A 23,454-nucleotide genomic window follows, 5' to 3' on the forward strand; every position below is an offset into this window, starting at 1 on the left:
ATATAAAATCTTATTATGATTATGAATATTCTAGAAAAAATAAATATTAATATAAAACAATAGAACTTGATTTAGCAAACGAGATCCACTTTTATATAACAAATGACCTTCACTTTTATATAAAATTGTTAATCTACACAATAAAATAAAATATCTTAATGTTAATATCTAAAATCAACAAATAAATTATAGACTAAAAAAAATGAAAAGAATAAGAATAAGAGTTTGAAAAGTGATGCATAGGTGCCGTGGCCCATGGGCCATGCAAATTATGATGTATAGATTAATTGAAGAAAAAAAAAAAAACCAGGGGACATGGTCTCATGTTCTGGAAAATTCTTCCGAACAGTAACATTGACGTGGCTGTTTTATTGCCACATATCTTCACAGACTCATTCACCGCATATATAATATAGATAAAACACTCACTCACTTTATACAAAGTAACAAACGTGAAATGGCAAGCTGCAGCTTAAGACTTAGATTAATTAGTGATTGAGCTTCATTTACCTTTCAAAATACAGACTACACAACAGAGTTGCTCAACGTTTGACGGTGCGATTGGAGACAATGGAGAGCCAAAGAGGCTGCTAGTGCATACGAGCAAGATGAACATAGACGCAAGAGAGAGATTAGAGAATGGAGAGTGAAATACAAAAGGTATGAAAAAAGATTTGTTAATTTCAGATATAAAAGTAGAGTTTTTGAGATGTTCCGTTGGATTTTTTGGGATTTCATAGAAGTAGATTGAAACCATTAAATTACAGTCATTATTGTGAATTTTGGTTTCCTAAAGAAAGTTACAGTGTCTGTAATTTAATAAAAATTTATATTTTCTTTTTATAATTATTAACATTTTTTTAATCGTTAGCTTGTTTATTTTAGATATGAGTTTTTAATTTCTTTATTTAGTATAAATAAATTTTTAAAAATTTTTTTTTTATTTAATTATTTATTTAATATTTTTTTAGGCCTTATTTTACTACGAGGCCTTAGGCAACCGCCTAACTCGCCTTATGGGAGAGCCGGCTCTACACCCTTTCTTCGGACAACTAATGAGTTTAGCACTTTATTCCTTCCCCCCAAATCACTAGGGCATGCATCAACGGGGTCACGAGACCTTGTGTTGCCACTGTGTTGATTTCCACTACGTATAAAATCAACTTTCAACGTATCTAAATGTCCCATTAGTCTGTTGCAACTTTCCTCACTTTCCGATGACGATAATGCAATTTCAGAAAATACTTTTGTGAGTCAATCATATTTTTTTACTTCAGGATTATCCACTAGATCCTCATAACTACACTTTACTAGAGTATATCTCATTTTCAAGTCCTTTCTCCAGCAGTCAATAATGTATTTTGGGGGCAACAAAGTCTTGTCAAGCATTGTCTGGACATTCAAGGCATGCCTACACATTATTCCTTGAAATTCAAACAATCTACAATTGCATTCAACAACAAAATCATTCTCAATGTATGAAACTCAAAACACCACTTGTTTAATGTACCCATCCGCCACTTTGCCTTACACCCCACTCCCCTAGTTGGTCTTTGCCTGAGGACATTAGAACTTGTAGATTTTGTATGGCCTTGTCGAACGCAAACTAACGTGAAGTATTTTAATCTCCCATCATCGCTAGGTCTAGAGCTTCGTTTTGACACCCCAAAACCCATCGATCTAGCATATTTTGTATAATATGATCTGACTTCATATTCTGATGAAAATGTCATTCCAACCCTTGGTTCTTCCACCTTTTCATTTTATTTTGTGTTAGTATTTACATCACAACCATTACCATCCATGTTTATCACTTGGTCAATGTTCAATTTCTCTATATGATCAAATATTCAATATAAATATACTACGCAAAAGATTTCAAATAGAGCAACAAATCACAATCTTTCAAGTGATTACAAACAACATTTCATACTACTAATAACATAAAAACAAAAAAATGCAACAATCTTCCAAAAGGTAATTAGTCTTTAATAAAAATAAAATGCATAAAGGTTCATACCACTAATAATATATAAAAATCTATAAAATACACTACTAAATACATATTGTAAAAGTTGGGACAAAGGAAAAATCTCACACACAAAAACTCCCTTTCAGATTTGTTATTAAAAATTAACAATCACCAACACCAACAAGAACAACAATAACATTGTCTAAATCAATTCAGATAAATCCTACAAACAAAAACCTCTTCCAGACTTGCTCAATTTAAGAAATTAATCTAAATAAATGCCTAGACCATGAGAGAAAAAAAAACTCTTACCATCGGTATATACGTTTATGAGTGGAGAGATGAAACCCAAAATGAGAAAAATAGATTACTTGTGTACAACAATTTGCTGAAGAGAAGTGTTGGATTGGAGGCGATGGGTCTATTATTTCTACGTTTGCTTCTTTGCTTTTCTATCACTTTGTTTCTTTGTTTCTTTTTAGCTTTTTTCTATTTGCTTTTATTTCTTCACTTTTCTATTTCTTTTAACCTTGTCGTTTAGTTCCTTCTTTTGTAAACTATCACATGTAGGGTTTTAAGTGTACATTTTTTGTACATTTTCTTCAAGTACAAAAAACATTTCTCATCCTAAAATATTCCTAAAGTATGTTTTGCTAAAACATGAGCTACTTTATTAACAATCCTTGGAACGTGCTGAACAGACCATCGATCAATCTTTGCAAGCATATTTTTAATATCATCGATGATCATCCTTGCACTACTCCATTGCACCTCAGTATTCTTGAAAGCATTGACTACTGTCATAGCATCACCTTCCAATATGATCTGCTTCAATCCCATCTCAGTGCAAATGATTGAAGCTTGGAGTGCAGCAATGGTTAATGCTAGTAACATCTGGGAATAAATCCCTATTTTCTCTTAGAGTTGCTAGAAATTTTCCTTCCCAATCGCGTACTATCACTCAAATTCCAACTTGACAGTTAATTTTGTCAACAACTGCATCCCGGTTTATTTCTTAAAATTCCTTTGGAGGAGCTGTCCATTCTTGTATGAGATTTGTGATCTTGGTTGCACATATAGAATTCTTTTGAACTATACTTCTATAGTCATCAAGGGTTTGTTTGAATTGGTTCACCAGGGTACAATGATGCAAGAACCTTGCATAAAAAAAACAAATGAATTCCTCCTTTGCCAATTCTTCTTAGCTACCATTGCAAATTCTTCAAGTTCCTTATCTATCATGTAAATGAAAAAGTTGTATAACACCTCAATAAAGGATTTCTCTTCAATTTTTCATTTTTGAATCCTCCATGAACATTGGCCCCTGACATCTTGTGCTAATATGCAACTCCAAAGGGCATGCTCTACAGTTTCACTTTGTTAAGATAGATGAGGCAATTTGGGTTGTCGACTGTTGAACCCAAGGTTTTAAGCACCATATAACTCTACATCTACTTATTGATTTTGATGATAACAAACAAGTTCAAGTATAAAGCAGTCTCAAGTTGTCCACAAAATAAAGTCAATGACATCAACAAATCAAGCATGAGCAAGAAAGCGAACAAGTTTACAAATAAAACTTTAAAAGTATTTTGTACATCTCTTTCAAAATTTGAAAAAGGTTTAAGGCTAAAAAAGTATTTTCTCATGAAAAATCAATTTGTATTTTTCATATGTGCATGATATGTTTGAAGGTTTGAAGTCTCAAAATTTGAAGGATGATTAATTAGTATTTTTTATATGTGCATGATATGATTGAAAGTTTGAAATTTAAAAACTGAAAATTTAAAGATGATTAATTGTCATTTTTCACATGTACATGTTATATTTAAAAGTTTGAAAAATTATTCATACTCTATTTAACATATCCAAAAAGTAGAATGTTTTACTTCAAAATTTTATAAAGTGATTGATGTTATTTTTGACATGCAAAAGGTGGAAATCTTTGTTTAAAGATTTTGAAATGTGAATAATTCTTCTTTGGAAATATGTAAAAAGGTATAAGATTTTGTTTGAAAATTTTAAAAAATGAATGATTTTGTCTTTGATAATTACAAAAGGAGAAACTTTTGTTTAAAAATTTTGAAAAACAAATGGTATTCCTCTTTGACATTTAAATCTTTTTAAGTTTGAAAATGAAGTCTTATATGTCTATAAATAACTCATTTGAGATTTTTTAAAATACATAACAACTACAAGCTTTACAACATTCATTTATCAAAAGTTTTCAATCTCTCTTTTCTAACATTGAATCTTAACACTTATTCATTTTGAGAGAGATATAATTTGTGTTGTAGTGTTTTTATTTTACTCTTTGAAGAGTGTACTCTAATAATCTACCTATTATCAGCACTTATATAAACAGTAAAATGGTGTGTATAACCCTTGAGAGTGTAGTAGGAATTCTACACTGGGAATAGTTGAATCACCACTTGTAAGGTGATTGCAAGTGTAAAAAATTGTCTACACGAATTCTTTGAAGCAGTGTCGCTCAAAGGTGTAATAAGTTTATATTTTCACCTAAATGAGGCTAAATAATGAATTTGAGAGTCCTTAAAGGGTTGCTTGAGGCGAGGACATAGGCAATGTGGCTGAACCTCGTTAAAATATCGTGTTTGCATCTCTCTTAACCTTTATCTTTGTATTTACTATTGCTTAGTATTTTGTTCAAATTTTATATCGTGTATTTGATTTATAATTGTTAATTTTAAAAACAAATTCTCCTCTCCTCTTGGGCTAGTCATCTAGGAAACATCAATATCTTTTCTTCTGAAAAGATTTTACTTGGTTGGAAGAGTCTCATGGCATGCTCTCCATAGAAATACTTCAACTGCATTTACAACCCTGAGTCTCCATATCTTTTACCATATCATACTATTGTGATTGTTGCTCAATGATTGTCCATTGCCTCTTTCCTTGTAGCTCTCCCTATAGGTGGTATGCACTTCTTACCAGGAATTTCTTATATGCTGTACATCTCCATTTTAATCTATCAGAACTGTTAAAGGGACCAACTGGAATTCTACAAATTTCGTCAATCTCAAAAGTTGGGAAAGTTTATTTTATCAAGGGAATGCTCCACTACTACTTTGTGTCACTATCAATCAACTCCTTAACTTTAGTCTTCTCATATAGTTCTCTCACATGTGATTGTATCTTGAATGACACTGGTGGTGCAATCTATTTGTCTTTCTAAATCTTAACTAATTCCTCATTCCCAATTCTCCATATCAAACTTTCTTCAATGAGATGTCTTACTGCTAATAAGTTTATCCATATATAGGATGGCTTACAACCCAGCTTGGCCTTAAGAAAATCGGCACTAGGGTAATACTTTGCCTTTAGCACCTTTGCTGCTAAGAATATGAGTTCTACACTAGTATCTGACATTGTTTTGCTAACATAGGAATATTGAAATTTTCCAGATCACTGAAACCAATACTGCTTCCCATATTTGCCTTACCCATTTGTTGCCAACTTGGCCAGTATATCTTATATTTGTCTTCTCTTTGACACCATCAAGATTTTTCAATAATTTTGTTAATTTCATTCAATAAATTCTTTGGTATCTTGAGCATACCCATGTTGTAAGTTGATATGGCTTGTATGACAGACTTGAGAATTTCCTTTGCGGCTTGGGATAGAAACTTTACCTTCCAGTTGCTAATTTTGCTCTTGAAGTTATCCAATATGTTCTTGAAAGCCTTTGATCGAGATTTGCCTACTAGGGTAGGTAACCCCGGTCCTCGGATATTTTTCATAGGAGAGTGATGATCGGATCCATATTGTTGCCAATATGATATCTTTGACTTCTTCTTAGTATTGATGTTGAAAAAAAAAATCAACGTGTTATCCTTGTTTAGCCTTTGAACTAAGGCATTCTCATAGATTTCCAATAGCCTCATTAATCTACTCCACTCTAGAGAATTAGCCTTACAAAATAGAATATAGATTCATGTGATGTGGCCTTGAGCAGCAACATTGTTCAAAATTGAGCTTAGAACTTCAAAATATAGAATAAATAGATTAGGTGATAATAGATTACCCTGTCTAATTCTTCTGGAAGGTTTAAAACCTTTTTTAGGGACACCATTTATAAGAATGGAATAGGAGAAATTTATAAGATCAATCCAATTACTAGCAAACCCCATCTTGTGCATTACAACTTTTAGAAATTCTCATTCAACTCTATAATAAGTCTTGCTCATATAAAGTTTTAAGTTGTGTTTGGATGTTGAGCTGAGTTCAACCGAGTTGAGTTCTTTATAAATAGTCGTGAGTTGAGTAGTGAAGGTAATTATGTGTGGCCCATCTAAATCGAGTTTAAAGTGTGTTTAGATATTAGGATGAGTTTAATACTTTTTAAGAAAAATTAAAAAAGATTGTGGGTCCCTCGTACATTTTGTTGAGCTTCATTTTTTAGGACATTTAGAGTCGAGATACTAACTAAATTCTTTAGTGGGCTTGTCTCATTCTCCAGCGTTAACGTTTGAATTAAGAGCCCCACCCACTCTAAGATTTTGTTGACTTGATCCCAATCCATCCACCCATAATTTCCTACATTAGTAAGATTGTCATATGGATTCTCTGACTTTTTTCTTTTCTTGAGATTGTGGGGACATTTGTAGTCATCTCCGTAATTGTTGTCTTTTGAGTCTCCTTTCATTTTTTGTCTACGTAGGATTGCACCTTGTTGGGACTCCTTTGTCGTTATCTTTTGTTATGTTCCTACCTTGAAGCACCTCCATGTTTTCTATGACCACTAACCTGAGGATTTGAAGTACCCACATGTAGCCAAGGGCCATATTGATCCTTCATATTCTCTGCTAGTCATTTGCCAACCCCCAACTTCGGGCATCCCCTGTTTTTATGTTTGATAGCTCCACAATGGAAGAAAAAAAAAGTTGGGAAGGCGTTCATATTTGGAATGGATCCAAAATTGATTTTCACCTAATGTCAATAGCCAACCTCTCACAAGTTGGTTTGTGGTATCAACCATCACCCTGACTCTTAGGAATCTTTCCCAACGCAAACCACCACCAAATTCATTCAGGCTTACTAGGAATTTATCAAACCTCCATGGTCTCCCCTGGATGACTCTTTCATTTTCTTTTCCCTTTTGAAACTCGAGTAACTAACGATTCTATCCTACTTCTTTGAAAACAATCTGACCCTATACCTTCGACATTGTTGATTGAAAAACTTTCCTGGTTAACTCCTATTTTGCAACAATCAATGCTACGAGACATCTCTTCCCTTTTTCTTGAGACTCTTCTAAAACTCTTGGAGAACTTCATTGAGAATCATGATCTCTTGTTTTTCTTCATCAGTGAGCTTGAATCCCTCCCATAGTTTGGAGAGTTCGTCCTTCATAAAAGCAAATTTACAAATTGATGTCTTAATGTGATGCGTCATGTCTGCTTTACAATAAAAATAAATTTACAATCCAACATTTTATATCAAAACACATTAATTTATAAATTTATTCTTATAAAATCTCATTATAGATCAAACATTTCTCATAATATTAATATGATAAATGAAACATACGCCGATCTTACTTCCACAAAAGACTTGCAACAACCCAAGAGGGCCATAACTAAAAATAACCTAGTCCCTTGGTAAAAAAAATTCATTTATTCATGTTATAGATTAGTATTCTTGGAATGCCACTCAAGACAAAGTGACTTTCGGCAACCATTATCTTGTTATTGTACAATTTTTACTATTTTTGTGAAGCATCAAAATAAAAGAACTTTCGGCAACCATTATCATGTTGTTGCACATCTCCTATTATTTTTGTTAGGTATAATTATCGAATGCATTATTAAGATGCCTATAAAAAGAAGACCGGTAAAAGAGGAAGGGACATTCAGAAAGGAAAATGCTATGCTGCCCAATATATGTGACCGATGCTAGTGACTGATAGACGTGGCATGCCACGTCGCTATTAATTTATATTTAAAAAAAAAAAAGAAACACGAAATGAAACTCGGGCTCACTGATTTTCTCCTCATTAGAAACCCTAAACTTACAAAACTTGGTATTAGTCGCAACTTGCCTCCCTCCAAGAGTATGAGCTTTTGAGAACATTGAACTAGATGTCATTTTCTAAGTTAGGGTACTGAGGCTATTTGCAAAGGAAAAGAATGAACATTATATAGTGGGTGATTGTATGAATGAATGAATATAAAGTAAGGAAAATAATATTTCTTAGAAATCAAAATTAAGGAAGCAAGTAAGAAAAGCTGAAAGGACAAAGATAGTCCGTCAGAGAGGTTTGAAGAGAGTTGAGAGAGAAAGACTTGTAGTGGTGATATGTTCATAGAGATGCCAACTTCTTCTCCTTTTATAAGGAGGAGTGGAGGGGGTTAAGGTGGGGTATTGTCAGTTGGGGCATAAATCTTTCACAAGAATTTTCTCAAATTCTTGTGGAATTTTTATTATATGTAACATTTGGAACCATAGAAGGTTACGTGAGTGATGGAGGGAGGGAGAGGGAGGTTAGAGTTTCGTAGATTAGGGGTATCAGGTTCTCAGACTATTTTTGTTTTTTTAATTATATAAGAAAAAGCTATCGGGCATTACAATCGATTACTATAGCATGACCCGTTCAGAAATCCTGATTGGTATTAATAGATTAAAGTATTAATTTAAGTTTGATTTATTTAAATTTTATTTTATTTTGATGGATTTAGATTTTTTAGAATACTGGTGCTGGTTAAAGTTTAGAAATCCCCCTTTTTATTCTATTAAAAAAAAAAGTTAGCAAAATTTTGAGAAGTGAATGTTATTAGATTTCTCAACTGCTTATATATTATAAATAAAATGTAAATTATTTGAATAATTGTTCAAAAAAGAAGTTTCATCCGATTATGTAAAAAAAATCTAAAATACAATTAACTACACTAACCTGTTACATATAAAATGAACTGTTCATCTATGAAAAAAAAAATTATTCATTATTTCTCTCTCGTTCTCTCTTTTTTTATTTGATGCTTTTTTCTGCTATTTTTTTTTTACTATTCTACTGTGGCATCCTGCATCAATGTTTAAGACCTCGTTTGTATTCGTAACTCATCTCAACCCACCTCACCTCAATTTATATCATCTCATCATTATAATTTTCTCAAATTTTCAGACAAAATATAATAAACAATTCAATTTTTTCAAATTTTAAAACAACTTTCTCAAATTTCCACACAAAATATAATAAATAATTTAATTTTTATTCTACTATTTACAAACCATCTCAACTCATCTCTGAATTCAAATCACTCCTTAGAAGTCAAGTGTGTGAAAAAACTTCTCATTTTGTTTTCATTTTCTGATTTTTATTTTTTATTTAGATTATTTTTATGATTTAGAGTTCGATGGACACGTTACAATCAGGAAACATAGCCTCGTTTGTTTTTAGAAAATATATCATCTCATCTCATCTAATCATTACAACTTTCTCAACTTCCAATACAAAATAAAATAAACAATTTAACTTTTTTAAATTTCAAAACAAAAATAATATTAAAAAATATATTCTAACAATATTTTATTTAACTTTTTAACTTTAATCTCAACTCATCTCCGAAAACAAACGAGCCCTAAAAATATTGGAAGGTGCAAAGATATTGCAACGTGCTAGATAAAATAAATAAGTGTATATAATTTTTTAATATTTTGGTACTATACTTTTTTTTTATATATTTCGATTTTATTTTCAATTTTTGTTTGGCTTATGAATCTTTATTTTGTGTGCATAAGATATAATTATATGGTATGGTATATGAGGAGATATTATAAATTCATTGATAATTAAAGAAAATATTTAAAATAAATAAAAATATTAAAAAATAATATTTGAATGATATAGAAATATATATAAGTTAGTAATGATAGATTGTAAAAGTTATTAAGTAAAATAAAAAAAAAAAGAATTTTAATAATATATTTTAGAGTATAAAATACTAAAAAACCTCTTTTTAAGAGAATTGAACGACACGCACCAATGGGGGGAGCAGACCTTTTCCCTTCAAGCTCTTGCTCCGGAATGACCGGAACCCGCGTTTGATTTGGAGCCCCTACTCCTCACGGACCTCACCGATCCAAACAATTTTACGTACCGTTTGATTTCATTTAGAACAGTTGAACAAACAGAAGTAAAGCCATTTCTTGATTCAATATCCCTCAGATCTTGTTTAATGTCTGATGCTACTGAATACTGAACTCCACCATCAGTTGATTCAGTTTTGAGCAAGACCCGCTTCTTATATTTGTGGTCTTTGAGCTTAAACTTGCATTCGAAGAGACCCACTTCTTATTTTTGGCGATTTTTGTAGCCTAAGCTTGCTTCAACACACACCCTCCAGGTTAAGATTTCAAGCCAGATCTGTTCGTGCTTTCCAGTGCTTTTCTTGTTGAGCATCGCGAGTAATTGTATCGGTTCTCATAGCAGATGTTTTGTAATAGATTATGTAATTGCGGCTTAGATCTTAGCCTATTTCTCATCTAATATGGATTTGAGATTGAAATCCGGGGTATCCATATCGAGAGACTCTCGCTTTTCACGGTGTTTGGGTTTGTTTCGTTCGACTTGGATTGGTGAATACGCGAGGAAGTAAATTAGTGGGTCTTTGTTTGGAGGCGAGTTTGGTTTAAAGTTTCGGGGGAAAACATGTTTTGGAGGGACCGTGAGAGGGACAACAAAGAGCAAAACGGTGGACCGCCTTGTGGGCAGGTTCGGGTACTTGTTGTTGGCGACTCAGGTGCTTGTTATTTTTTCGTTATGAATCTGTTATCTTCTTTCATCGCTGTTCTGTAACGCCATGCTGGTTCTTGCAATTTTTATTGGTTCTGGTATTTATTTGCTTTGTTCACGCTTCTATGCTTATGGTTATGCGTTGGGATGTTGGATGTATAATGATTTCCTTATGCGTTAACTCGATATAGGGAATATGGCTACTGATACTTCAATTCTGCTTAAAATATTAGGATAAAAAGGTGACGGCGTGCTTTTGTTTATGTGCACGCTTATTTGGTTTATTTCAATTGATGAGCTTTGGAACAAGAAGTGCAACTTGAATTGATATTAAACTTTAATAATCTTCTTTAAGAAATGGTATAATATGTCGTGATTCTCTTACTGCAAACTATAACTGTATGTGGCTGCTGTTTCAATCATAAAATTTGATGGGAGGTTTCTGTGCCTCTGTGAATTTGTTTTCCCATATCGGTAAGTTATAGAGCATTCTGTGGCTCTTGAACTTTCAATTTCACTCACTGTCCTATTCTCACAGGGATGCGGTGTCATTTGAGCTAGAGCTCATTGGCATTGATATGATAGATATCTCTCTGGAGCAGTTTCAATAACAGAATTGAAAGTTGAAATGGTCTGAATGTAGAGATTGATTCTTTTGGGCTTTTGTATGTGTATGAAGTTATGAGCACATATGTTGGTTTATGGAACTAAGTTGTACTAGATAGTGCTCATCTCTGTGTTAATTTTATGTAATTGTGATCTAAATGAGAGTTTTTCCATGGGGATTTAGGTGATCTTGGATGTTTTTTATATGTAATACAAATTTCAGTAAAAAAGGCAAAAGCTGAAATCAAAGTATACAGTAAGTAAACAGGAGAAATTAAACCCATTAAAATCTATGGAAGCTATCTAGAGGAAGAGGTTATTGAAAAATTAAGTCTTGTGCTCTTCCATTATCCATTCACAATCCTCAAAACTTCTATCATTCATTTCCCTCCAAATATACCATATGAGGCAAGTAGGAACCATTTTTCACAATGCTGCAATTTGTGGGTTACCACCTAGCCCTCTCCAAGGTCTGCTATCCTTCTGGACATGACCCAAGCCCAACCAATCTGGCTGAAAAAATCACTCCATAAAGCACTATCCATCTTACAACGGAGTTGAAGGCGATCCCTCTTGTTTCACATACAACACTAATCAACTCTTATCTTTTTTTTTTATAGGTAAACAAATTTTATTGATCAAAGAATAGGCAGAGCCATATACTGAGTTCTAAACAATAAAAACAAAGGCATGCCCTAAGCTACATAGGCACATTATAGACAAGAAAATCATGTAGGTCCATGTCATTGAAGTCAACAACAATGGCCCAAGTACAAAGTGTTCTAAAGAATAAATCTTTCAGCTCGACCTGCGATCTCTCCTTATCTTCAAATGTCCTGTCATTACGTTCCTGCCATAAACATCACATAATGCATATAAGGATCATCTTCCAGACAACTTTAATCGAGGTCCAGCTGGCCATCATTGCCACCATTGTCTCCAGCATAACCCAAGACAAGTCTAATCTACTGAACACCTCATTTCATAATACCCGAGCGGTCTCACAATGTAGTAGGAGATGGTTTATAGACTCTCCCATTTCTTTACACATACAACACCAATCTACAATGATTACCCTTCGTTTTCTCAAGTTGTCGGTTGTGAGAATCTTCCCTAACAAGGTTGTCCACATAAAAAAAGCTGTTTTGGGAGGCGCCTTATGTCTCCAAAGCCTTCTCCACAGAAACTGAGTTTTGGGTTCTTGTGTAAGAGCCTTATAAAAAGAACAAACCGAGAATACCCCTTTACCATCGAGTATCCACCACATTAACTCTTCCTGCCAAATGCTTGGTTTTATAGAGTACAAAAGGCTGTAAAAATCTGCAAAGCTGCTCATTTCCTAGTCTTATGCCGCCCTACTAAAGGTGATGTTCCAACGGATCTGCCCCCTGAATATCTCCATGACTTCCACCACTGATACATCTTTAGCACTAGCAATATTGAACAGTGAAGGGAATATCTCTTGTAGAGTACTATTCCTGCACCAAATATCTCTCCAGAATTTAATCTTTGAGCCATCACCTAGAAGCAGTCTAGTGTGTCTAGTCAAGACCTCACATCCTCTTCGAATGTGTTTCCACAAACTCACTCCATACGCCCCTCTTACTTCTTTAGAGCACCATCCCCCCCCCCCCCCCCCCCCCCCAATAAACCTCCATATTTACTCTCAATCAACAATTTTCACACAGCTTCTGGTTCCTTATGATATCTTTTTTTCTGCCAAGTAATGCCCGATGAAAGATCCTCATACTTCTGATGCCCAAACCACCATTAGAAATGGGGCGGCATACCGTCTCCCACTGACTAGGTGAAACTTGAACTCCTCCCCCACTCCACTCCACAAGAAATCACGTTGGAGTTTCTCAATTCGAACCGCCACACTTGTAGGTATAGAAAACAAGGATAAAAAATAAGTTGGTAGGTTAGATAAAGTACTTTTAATCAACGTAATTCTGCCACCTTTTGATAAATACATCATTTTCCATCCCATCAATCTCCTATCTACTTTCTTAACCACTGTGTCCCATAAAGAAGATGCTATGGAAGGAGCCCCTAACTGAAGGCCTAGGTAAGTCATAGGAAGTGAGGTTATCTTACACCCCTAACGTGTTGGCCAACTGTTGTAGAGTGAGAACACCTACATTAGGCACCATCTCTGATTTGTTAAAGTTCACTTTCAACCTGGATGTTGCTTCAAAACAAAGAAGCAAGGCTTTGAGCGCTTGATTCTGATTTTGATCAGCCTCACAAAATATAAGTGTATCATCTGCAAACAACAATGGCGACAACGAATCTCCTTGTCTTAAGCCTTGTGTGCTATGAAAAAAAGGAGTTGGACTGCCATTTATCAACACTAAGAATTTCGCCGTTGATATGCACCAACGGATCCATGACCGCCACCTCTCCCCAAAGCCACACCTCCCAAGAAGGTAGAGAAGGAAATCCCAGTTAACGTGATCATACGCCTTTTCCATGTCTAACTTGCAAATGATCCCTGTTGTGCCAGCCTTCAATCTACTATCCAGGCATTCATTGGCAATAAGAACTGCATCAAGAATCTGTCTCCCTTTTACAAAAGCATTTTGGGGTTTCATAATGATCTTCCTTAAAACCTCACTTGGACGGTTCGCCAGTACTTTGGAAATTATTTTATAAACCCCATTCACTAAGCTTATGGGCCGAAACTCCTTGACCTCCATGGCCCCCACCTTCTTTGGTATCAATGCAAGAAATGTGGTGTAAAAGCTTTTCTCAAATTTTCCCACTGAGAATAGCTCCTGAAAAACCAGCATAAGATCTTCTTTTATCACTTCCCAACAAGTTTGAAAGAAGCCTATAGAGAAACCATCAGGCCCTGGTGCCTTGTCTTTAACCATTTTCCTCACTACATCGTAAACCTCTGTCTTCTCAAAGGCCTTCTCCATCCGAGATACATCATTCGCCTCAATGGCGTCAAAGGCAAGGCCATCGAGGGTAGGTCGCCATCCCTCCTGCTCGGTTAGAAGCTACTCAAAGAAACCTACTACATGATTGTGGATAACCTGCTCTTCCTTGCATTCAACATCATCAATTTTCAGCATCTCAATGTTGTTGTTTCTCCGACAGGAGTTTGCAATTCTATGGAAGTACTTGGTACTTTGATCTCCTTCCCTCAACTACAAGGCTCTCTATTTTTCACGCCATGACGTCTCTTCTAATAATATAATCCTTTCAAGGTCCGTAACCAACATTGTCATTTGTGCTAGCTCGTCCTGTTTAAGAGGCCGCACCTCTTGTAATCTCTCGAACTCCTGGATCTCCATCACCTTGCTTTTCTTACACTCCCTTATATCTCCAAAAGTTTGCATATTCCAAAGCTTCAGATCTTTTTTTAACGCCTTCAATTTACCCGCTAGGATGAAGCTAGGGGTAACCTAAAATTGATACGAGGACCACTATTGTCTCACCCTCTCTACAAAGCCTTTTGCTTTCAGCCACATGTTTTCAAATTTGAAATATCTTTGCTTTCTTTGGAGACCACCACAATCAAGCATGATAGGCCAATGATTCGAACAAAGACGAGATATTCGTTTTTGCCATACATCCGGAAAGTGACTTTCCCATTCTGGTGATATTAAGAAACGATCCAAACGAGATCAAGTCTGATTATTAGACCACGTGGCCGAACACCCTACTAGAGGCAAATCCACAAAGTTCAAATCAAAGATGCACTCCAAAAACTCTATCATTGCTGGCCTTACTCTTCGATTCCCCGAACACTCGCTTGGAAATCTTTTAGCATTAAAGTCTCCCCCAATACATCAAGGGAGATCCCACCAACTATATATTCCAGTTAATTCTTCCCACAATAATCTTTTGTTGTTATCTAAGTTTGGACCATAGACACCTGCAAAAGCCCACAAAAAGTTATCTGATACACTCTTGAAGGAGCATGCCACCAAGTATAACCCCATAAAATTCTCTATTTTCTCCACCACCTTCTATCTCACATCAGCAATACACCTCCTGAAGCCCCAATAGAGGCCATATACACCCAATCCATGTGAATACAACTCCATAAGCTCCGCACAATTTTTCCATCAATTGTTTTCATCTTCATCTCTTGTAAAAAACAATGTCCGCCTTCCACTCATGAAGCAAAGTTTCTTACTTGAAGACACTTATTAGCCTCATTGAGCCCGCGAACATTCCACAATACTATTTTGGGTTTCATTGAGGGAAGGCTAGCCCCTTCCCTTTTGACCTGCCCCTGCTGGAGCTACCCTCAGAATTCATAGACCAAGTCAATCTTTTTAGCTCACGCTGTTTTTTTTATCCAACTTTTCTATCACTTTGGTGCCCCACTTCAATGGCTGTAAGCAAAGCCATAAATTGATCCTCATAGCCTTCACACTCCAACCCCATGCATTTTTGTAGTTCTTTTACCTTATGAAATACCCGATCTGAGACATTATAATGAACTGGCAGCATGTAACTCAGAGGGACTGGATCACCTCCCTTGCAAATTTGCAATCCATCGGCATACCTTGGGTCTCTTCCACCGATGAAATATCCTCTAGCCCAAGCAGTCCACTTAGTGCCTGGGCAAGACTCCTAGAATGTTATGCATCAGAAATAGAGGCTTGCTCACTATCGGGATGATAAGCCATCCAAGCCCATCCCATCCTTTTCATCTATCTCAGATTCATCAGAAGACTGTGCAGGTGAGTTCGCATAAGTGGGGCCTTCACCTATTGTGCTTATCGGCTTTTTTTGCCCCTCTAATGGTATCGGGGACACCGTTATGGGCTCGCCGATCATTTTCTGCCCCTTCAACACCTGCTGACCTTCATCGGAGGCCACCACCATCATCGTCGGCATCTTCTGTGTCGCCGCCAGCACCTTTAGACCACCACCAACACCCCCTGACGGTGTTGGGGAAGCCATTATGGGTTTGCAGGTCTTTTTCTGCAAAATCAACAACTGCTGGCCGTCATCGGTGACCGCCACCGACATTGCCGGCAGATTCTGTGTCGCCGCAGGCTGTACCTCCACCAACGATGTGGTGGATAGTGGGCGAGCTGTGCTCCCGCCGCTGGAAGGAACCCTAGGGCTAACCTTCTTTCAGTAATGGGTTTTAGGCTGAGGCCCAACCCTTGCTTCCGATGTGTTACCATAGGCCTTAGAAGGCTTATGACTCTTCCTGTGGGCCTCATAAAGCCTTTCAACAACAGTTGGCCCCTTTCCCTTATACTCTCCCCCTTCTTTTTCCTTTTTAGTCCCAACACTCCTCAGCACCTCATTTATTTTCTTCTGCAGCTGCCTCAATTGACCCTGCTTGTCCATCAGAGCACGCCACACATCTCCTTCATCCTTGCTGACAAACCTGTCATAGCCCACATTACGTACAAACAAAGGGGCTCGATGCAGCTTTCTGTCCTTAAACCTCACACCACCGTCTCCACCTCCTTGCACATGGAGTGGCACTGCCTACACAAGGGCATCATTGTATGATCAAGTTCCTCCATGCAACCCGCCCCTGTTTCTCCCTTCCAGTGCATAATCCAACAGAGCCTCCCTTAGTCTCCTCTATCCCCTTCCTCCTTCCCATCAGGTACCAACAAAAAACTCCTCCTTCCTCCCTCACAATACTCTGCCAACACCATATATCGCCCTCGACTATTTGAGCACTTCTATGCTATAAAACTACAATATCCTTCCCTAGTTGCCATATAAAAATCCTTATTTTCCCCATTCAAGCATTCCTCCATTGCTCCTCCAAGCCATTGCACTATCTTTGGTCCCAACAATAATGTACTCTCCCCTTTGCACCCTCTCTCTGTGATAATCAACTCTATCTAGGTGGTCTAACTAGAAGAATTTGGAGGGGCTCTTAATCTCTGAATGCATTATAACATAATGAGACTTAACTCTAATTAAGCCGGAAAGCTTTAAAAGAATAAAGTAAAGAATTCAAGTCTTGAATTTCACTGCCATGCTTATTATTTCGTTTATTTTTTTGGGACACTTCTAGCATAGCAAGCTTCCATGCATTAGGGGTGTGCTTTATTGGTATCTATTTCATCTTGGAGGTTTTGTGTCAAATGCTTCTAGGCTCTCCGTCAAGATGGAGTATATTAAAATTTGTGATAGCATATCTAGATATCTTGGAGAATAGTGAATGAAGACGCAATCTGCTTTCACGAAATGAATGTTGCTTTATTATGTCTGTAAAAGTCTTTAGCCTTAACTTATTTGCTATATCTCTTACACTTTAGATACTTATCTTCAATTTTTAATCTTTTGGTAGGTGTTGGGAAAACGTCTCTTGTTCATCTGATTATCAAAGGTTCTTCTGTTGTTCGCCCTCCTCAAACAATTGGGTGTACTGTTGGTGTGAAGGTAAAACATAATATTCTTTGATCCTGCAAGGATTTTCAAAGATACTGCTGAAGTTTAAGATTGCACCAAGTAATTACTGTTTCTTTTATCCAGCACACTACTTACGGAAATACTGGTAGCTCTTCAAGTAGCATAAAAGGTGATTCCGAGAGAGATTTCTTTGTTGAACTTTGGGATGTGTCAGGACATGATCGTTACAAAGACTGTCGGTCGCTTTTCTATTCCCAAATTAATGGTGAGTGCCAATTTTTCTTACTTCCATAAATATATTATTCTCCGGAATGATAATTGTGTATGTCGAATGACTCAAGTCTTACGAATTAAAAGAAGGGTTCCAAAAGAACACGTGTTATCTATTGTATATGCTTGTGCACTAAGATAGCGCATATTTGCTCGTTAAAATAGCTATCTTTTATATATATATATAAAGAAAACCCTTAGGGGTTGGCTCAAGTGGTAAAGACCTTGGGTGCAAACAATCTCTAGGGGCCACAACCCCTAGTGAAAAGCCAGCGATTGAACCAGTTCCGTGTAGGAAAACTTTTGAGGGTGCGGTGCACGGGACCGGGGTTTACTCTGCAAGGGTGGGTCCGAGGGGCCATGCCTTGGAGAGGTTCCCCGACATAAAAAAAAAAAATTATATATATATATATAAAGAAAGAACGCTTAGGTTGAATTTAAAGAAGATTAAAAAAGCCTTTAAAAGAAAAGTAATCTCAAATGTAATTTCCATGCAAGTTAAACGTAGTGATGATCTCTTATAGTGATCCCATATTGGACTTTCTGGCAATGAAAAACAAGAATGAGAACCATGGGTGAGTTGGAACTGTCCCCTAAGTTCCGATGCATGGGCATCTAGGGTAAAACTAATTAATAGTTTCTTGGGAGGCTAAGTTTTGCCACATAGAAGAAAATGTTATGATAGTAATATAAATAGTAATTATTGTACCAATAAAAAGTAGTAATTATCGTGTAATTCAAAGATGATGAATAAAATTTTTTACAGGGAGTGTTTTGGAGCTATCTATACAATTCTTGTTGTCTCACGTCTTTTCTCATAAGTAGGCTTGCTACCTGCCCTATGCAGGCTGGCAACCAAGCATCTCACCACCCGACCCCATCTGGGCAGGGGTCCCCTTTTCCCACCAGTCTCGTCCCCGTCCCGCATATGCTGGTGGCCCTGTTTGGCTGCCGGGTAGGCAGATTCTCAAGCTCACCATCCGGTTGGGCGGGGGTCCCCTTTTCCCATCAGTCTCGTCCCCGTCCCGCATATGCAGGTGGCCTTGTTTGGCTGCCGGGTAGGCGGATTCTCAAGCTCACCATCTGGTTGGCGGGCGTGGATTGCCAAGCATACTCACGGCCACGGCGTGGCCGAATTAAAAAGGAGAAGAAGAGGAGGGGGAGGGGATGGAGAAGAGGAAGGGGTTGAAGAAGAAAAGAAGAGGAGAAGAGGCGGCTGAAGAAGAAGAGTAAAGTTTTAGGGTTTATACTACTACCGGGTGGGTGGGTATCCTACCTGCCCCCCCCTTTAGTATAGCTGTCCGCCCACCTGGCAGTTAATACTGGGAGGATTGGCCACCCGGTACTAGGTGGGTGCGGATGGATGGGCTGGGCGAGCCGGATATGGTGGCCCGGCCAGCTGGCCTACTCTTAAGTGGTATCTTTGTATGCTATTTTCCTGCTATAGTGCTACACTCATCAAACAAACATTCGTTTCCTAATTTTTATTTCCAACTAAACTAATGGTGCCTCAGTGTGTATCATAAACAGGACCATTCTATGATCGCTAATTATGAGTCTGGGTTGAACTTTGAGTGCAGGCATTATTTTTGTTCACGATCTCTCCCAGAGAAGGACGAAAACAAGCTTGCAGAAATGGGCAGCTGAGATTGCTGCAAATGGGACATTTTCAGCTCCCCTAGGATCTGGAGGTCCATTTGGCTTACCTGTACCATATATTGTTATTGGTAATAAAGCTGATATTGCTGCAAAGGAGGGTACAAGAGGAAGCAGTGGCAATCTTGTTGATGTTGCTCGTCAGTGGGTTGAGAAGCAGGGTTTACTTCCATCCAGTGAGGACCTTCCACTGATGGAAAGTTTTCCCGGCAATGGAAGCCTTCTTGCAGTAAGAATTTGGACTTAACCTTTCAATTGGATCATTGTTGGTTGGTATAAGAAAGTCTCTCCTGCACTCTAACAAAAAAAAGAAAAAGAAAAAAATAACAGTTCTGTCATTGCAGAAATGCCCCATGGAAAATGAATTGCTTAGTTGTGACTTAAATAGCATATGAATGAATCTGTTTTGTTCTTGCTATTCAACCAACTCATATGTTCAATCGCTATTAAAAGAAAATTAAATGTTTAATTTTCATGTGTTTGTTTATATGGTCTGTTCCCTGTTTCCGACGTCTGACACCTTGAATCTCCTATACTTGGGATTTATTTACCTCTCGCTCGAGTGGACTTGAAACCACCGTTGTTTATCTTTTGCATTCATTTTAGTAACTGAAATCAATTGCAAAATGGGAAAATTAAATACAGTGAAGCAAAGAGATGCGCTTTCTGTGTTTCAGAAACTTGCTTATGTTGGATCTCTGTTGTAGAATTTTGGTGAGTTGACTAGACACCGTACTTAATGGAATGGGATGCTTCAGCAGTTTGTACATCAGGAGACTTTCATAATCAACCTGGGAGGTTTCTTGCTTTTCTTGCTGGCTAATGCCATCTTAGTGGTTTCAACATGGGCCACATAAGTGAGGTCATGAAAAATATTTATGACCTCAGATGTGGGTTAAGTACTTGTGTAGAAATTTTTCCTTCCAGAAGAGACTCAAGCCTTTCAAAATTATTTTCCTGTTTTGTGAAAGTTTGACTAGGATATTATGTTTCTTGAAGACTTTTAAGGTCTTCACTTGCAGAGGAACTGTTATTTTTTATAGCTTAATTGTTTTGCTGGGTATTGAGTCTATCGAGAGCTTCTGCTGGCTGAAACTTTAAGACTTCCTGCGTGTCAATTTCTTTCAGCAGTTATGAACCAATATTCTCGTTTCCAGCTCTTCCTCTGGTTCATCAACGCAATTTTCAATTTGGAAAATTCTATCTATACTTACAATTTTACTTGCATAATCATATGTGTTGATGCATCAATTACTGAAAATGGTGAAAATTTTAAAATTTGAAATTTGAAATTCAAATTAAAAAAAAAACACTGATAAAATGGGACTGTCACTCGGTACGTATAAAATTGTGCGGACGTGTAGCACCACTCTTTCTATTTTTAGCAATTTCGCTACCAATTTAGTAAGAGATTTTTACACATGGCTATACATATATTGGAAATTTTGAGAGACCTGTTCATTATAGCCCATGAAAAATACCACGTTCCTGGGCTCACTGTACTTTTACATTATCTGCATGTTGGTTTTGTTTTCCTGTTCCTAGGGATTGCTTTTTGTAATTTTTTTAATGCATAATATCATTTTGAGGATTTTACCAGATGATGCCATGCAAATATATTGTTTTTGTTTTTTCTTTCTTTACTGATGGAAAAAAATATATATTGTTTTCTTTTTGGAGTTAATTTCTATTTTCATCTTACAATTTAGGAAGACATGTTGGATAAATTTTTGAAAAATAAGTCCATTTCTGCACGTAGTACACTTAGTTGGGTCAAAGTTTTGAAAGAATACGACCACTTGGTTGGGTTCTATTCTGAGAACAAACTTTGCAGATTTGGAATTGGTTAAGATGTAATAGTCAGTTAATTCTGTAAACCTTTGCATCAAGGGAAGGTGTAGGATATGCTAAAGCTTAAAGAGTAGTATTTGATGCAATGATAATTATCTATATTGGGAATGGATGTTAAATAGAATAGCTGTTGACTTGTATTATATCTTTTGTGATAGTATTTGTATGTCATGTTGGATGTTTCGGGCATATGCAGGCTGCTAAAGAAGCGAGATATGACAAGGAAGCTGTGGTGAAATTTTTTCGTACGGTCTGTATTCTTGTTCTTCTGTATTTTTCCTTCCCCCTTCCCCCAAGTTCATTTTTCCTTTCCCTCCTGTTTGGGACATCATCAAACTTTCTTGAAATCCCTTGTTTCAGCTAATCAGAAGAAGATACTTCTCAGATGACCTACCTGCGACAACTCCGTGGTCTATATCTCCTGTTCAGAGAGCCTCACATCGTCTAGATGAAAATTTGAGTGATGAGGATCAGCCTTACAAGAATATAGGGTACTTTCTGCTCACTCATGATTTCTGGTTTGCTTGTGACCAAGTTTTTTAAACAATGGCAATCTTCATTATTGTTATCATCTTGTGGTGACATACTTGCTTAAAAATGAAGAAGTTAGGATTTGTTAGAATTTGACTGTAAGTAATATTTAGGCTTTACGTACTAATTTGTTTTGCAGTTTATTTTATCACGTCTGTTTAATTACTAACAAGATGGGAGAGGGCAAGATCTTTGAATTTTTTTCTCTGTGGGTGGCTATCAATGGTGTTTGCAAGAAATTTCAGTTGTGTTTTGGTGACACAATTTGAGGTCGTGTGTCTGTGTGTTAGATAATCTCGTCATGAGTTATCATTGGATGTCTTTCTACTTTTATTTTGTTTTCTATCACCCCATTTGCAGCTTTACTGACCACCATCTTTATTGTTTGCAGTTTAGTTGGCGACCCTTATAAATATAACGTGCTCCCTCCCCTTCCAGCACAACGCAATCTCACACCACCTCCCACACTTTATCCCCAGCAGCCAGTTTCGGTTTCTGAAAGTTACAGCCTCCCAAGATTTTCCCTGACTGGCTCTCAAGAGATCAGCCGTAATGCCAGATCAAAGCGCTCAGATATTAATGTATGATTATCATTGAGTCGTGCATGATCCTAGAAAAACGCTAATAAAGATATATGATGATAACGGCCTCTGATTGCTGAGCTACAAAGATAATTCGTGCTTGAATGGGGATCATATTAGTGGTTTTTTGTTCTCTTTGTCATGATTGTTAAATGTTCTGTTGATTCTTTTACACCCACAGTAATTGGTTTTAGTCTTAGCATTAGCTAAATGTGCAATGATTAAGTGTTGAACCTGAAACTGCAGGTTAATTCTTTGTAATCAAACTCTCCTTATTCTTTTCCTTAGAAATTATGTTTGTATAAAAATCATTTTGTAATGAATGTGTGAAAGGTCACTTCGAATATTAAAACCTACCTTTTGGTTTCTTGCTGTTCTTTCTTTCTTCCCTTTTTTCTTTTTCTTTTTTTTTTTTTTGGTGTGTTTTGGTTGTGGGGAGAGGTGGGGTGTCTCTGGAGAACCAGATGAAACAATATAACACACAAGAAACCCTCGTAAAAGAAACAGAAGTGGGTGCTATCTTCAGCAGATGGGATTTTCATGAGTGCAGGTGGGGGGATACGACACATACATCAGAAGCAAGAACTCCCTTGTATGACTATTGTATTGTCTTGGTCGTCTATATAAAGGTTGGTCTAGGAGGTCAAGACAATCCATTAACTTGAATTCAATTTCAAGTTTTTAACAAATTGTATATATCTATATACAATATATTTATATAAATATTGAAAAATATAATTTTTTATATTAAATATGGGAGGGATGCGGAGCGGAGTGCGGGGCGAGGCACTGTTGGGGTTAGCCCGACCGCCCATGCAAGGGCTAGGCAGACGGGGGCGGGATAGCAGGGGACGTGCCTTCGTTGCCCACCTATATTAATTATC

At 36.7% G+C, this 23,454-nt stretch overlaps 1 protein-coding gene across 1 annotated transcript; it reads left to right on the plus strand.

Annotated features, from left to right (window-relative positions):
• Window positions 1-9,978: 9,978 nt before the first annotated feature.
• LOC108989113 (small GTPase LIP1) lies at window positions 9,979-22,947 on the plus strand. The gene is made up of 7 exons (XM_018962621.2): window positions 9,979-10,731; window positions 17,620-17,711; window positions 17,805-17,946; window positions 19,532-19,836; window positions 21,655-21,708; window positions 21,819-21,949; window positions 22,381-22,947. Exons 1-7 carry the CDS (start codon window positions 10,641-10,643, stop codon window positions 22,574-22,576), a joined length of 1,011 nt encoding a protein of 336 aa, XP_018818166.1. The 5' UTR covers window positions 9,979-10,640; the 3' UTR covers window positions 22,577-22,947.
• Window positions 22,948-23,454: the final 507 nt, after the last annotated feature.

The sequence above is a fragment of the Juglans regia genome, chromosome 10, assembly GCF_001411555.2.
Source record: "Juglans regia cultivar Chandler chromosome 10, Walnut 2.0, whole genome shotgun sequence".
In the NCBI taxonomy this organism is placed as follows: domain Eukaryota; kingdom Viridiplantae; phylum Streptophyta; class Magnoliopsida; order Fagales; family Juglandaceae; genus Juglans; species Juglans regia.

Bases quoted from the DNA above. Each gene is read 5' to 3' on its own strand.
- LOC108989113 (XM_018962621.2), top strand. From the start codon at position 10,641: ATGTTTTGGAGGGACCGTGAGAGGGACAACAAAGAGCAAAACGGTGGA. The intron at 21,709-21,818 runs GTCTGTATTCTT...CCCTTGTTTCAG, and splicing joins TGGTGAAATTTTTTCGTACG to CTAATCAGAAGAAGATACTT. The intron at 21,950-22,380 runs GTACTTTCTGCT...TATTGTTTGCAG, and splicing joins CAGCCTTACAAGAATATAGG to TTTAGTTGGCGACCCTTATA.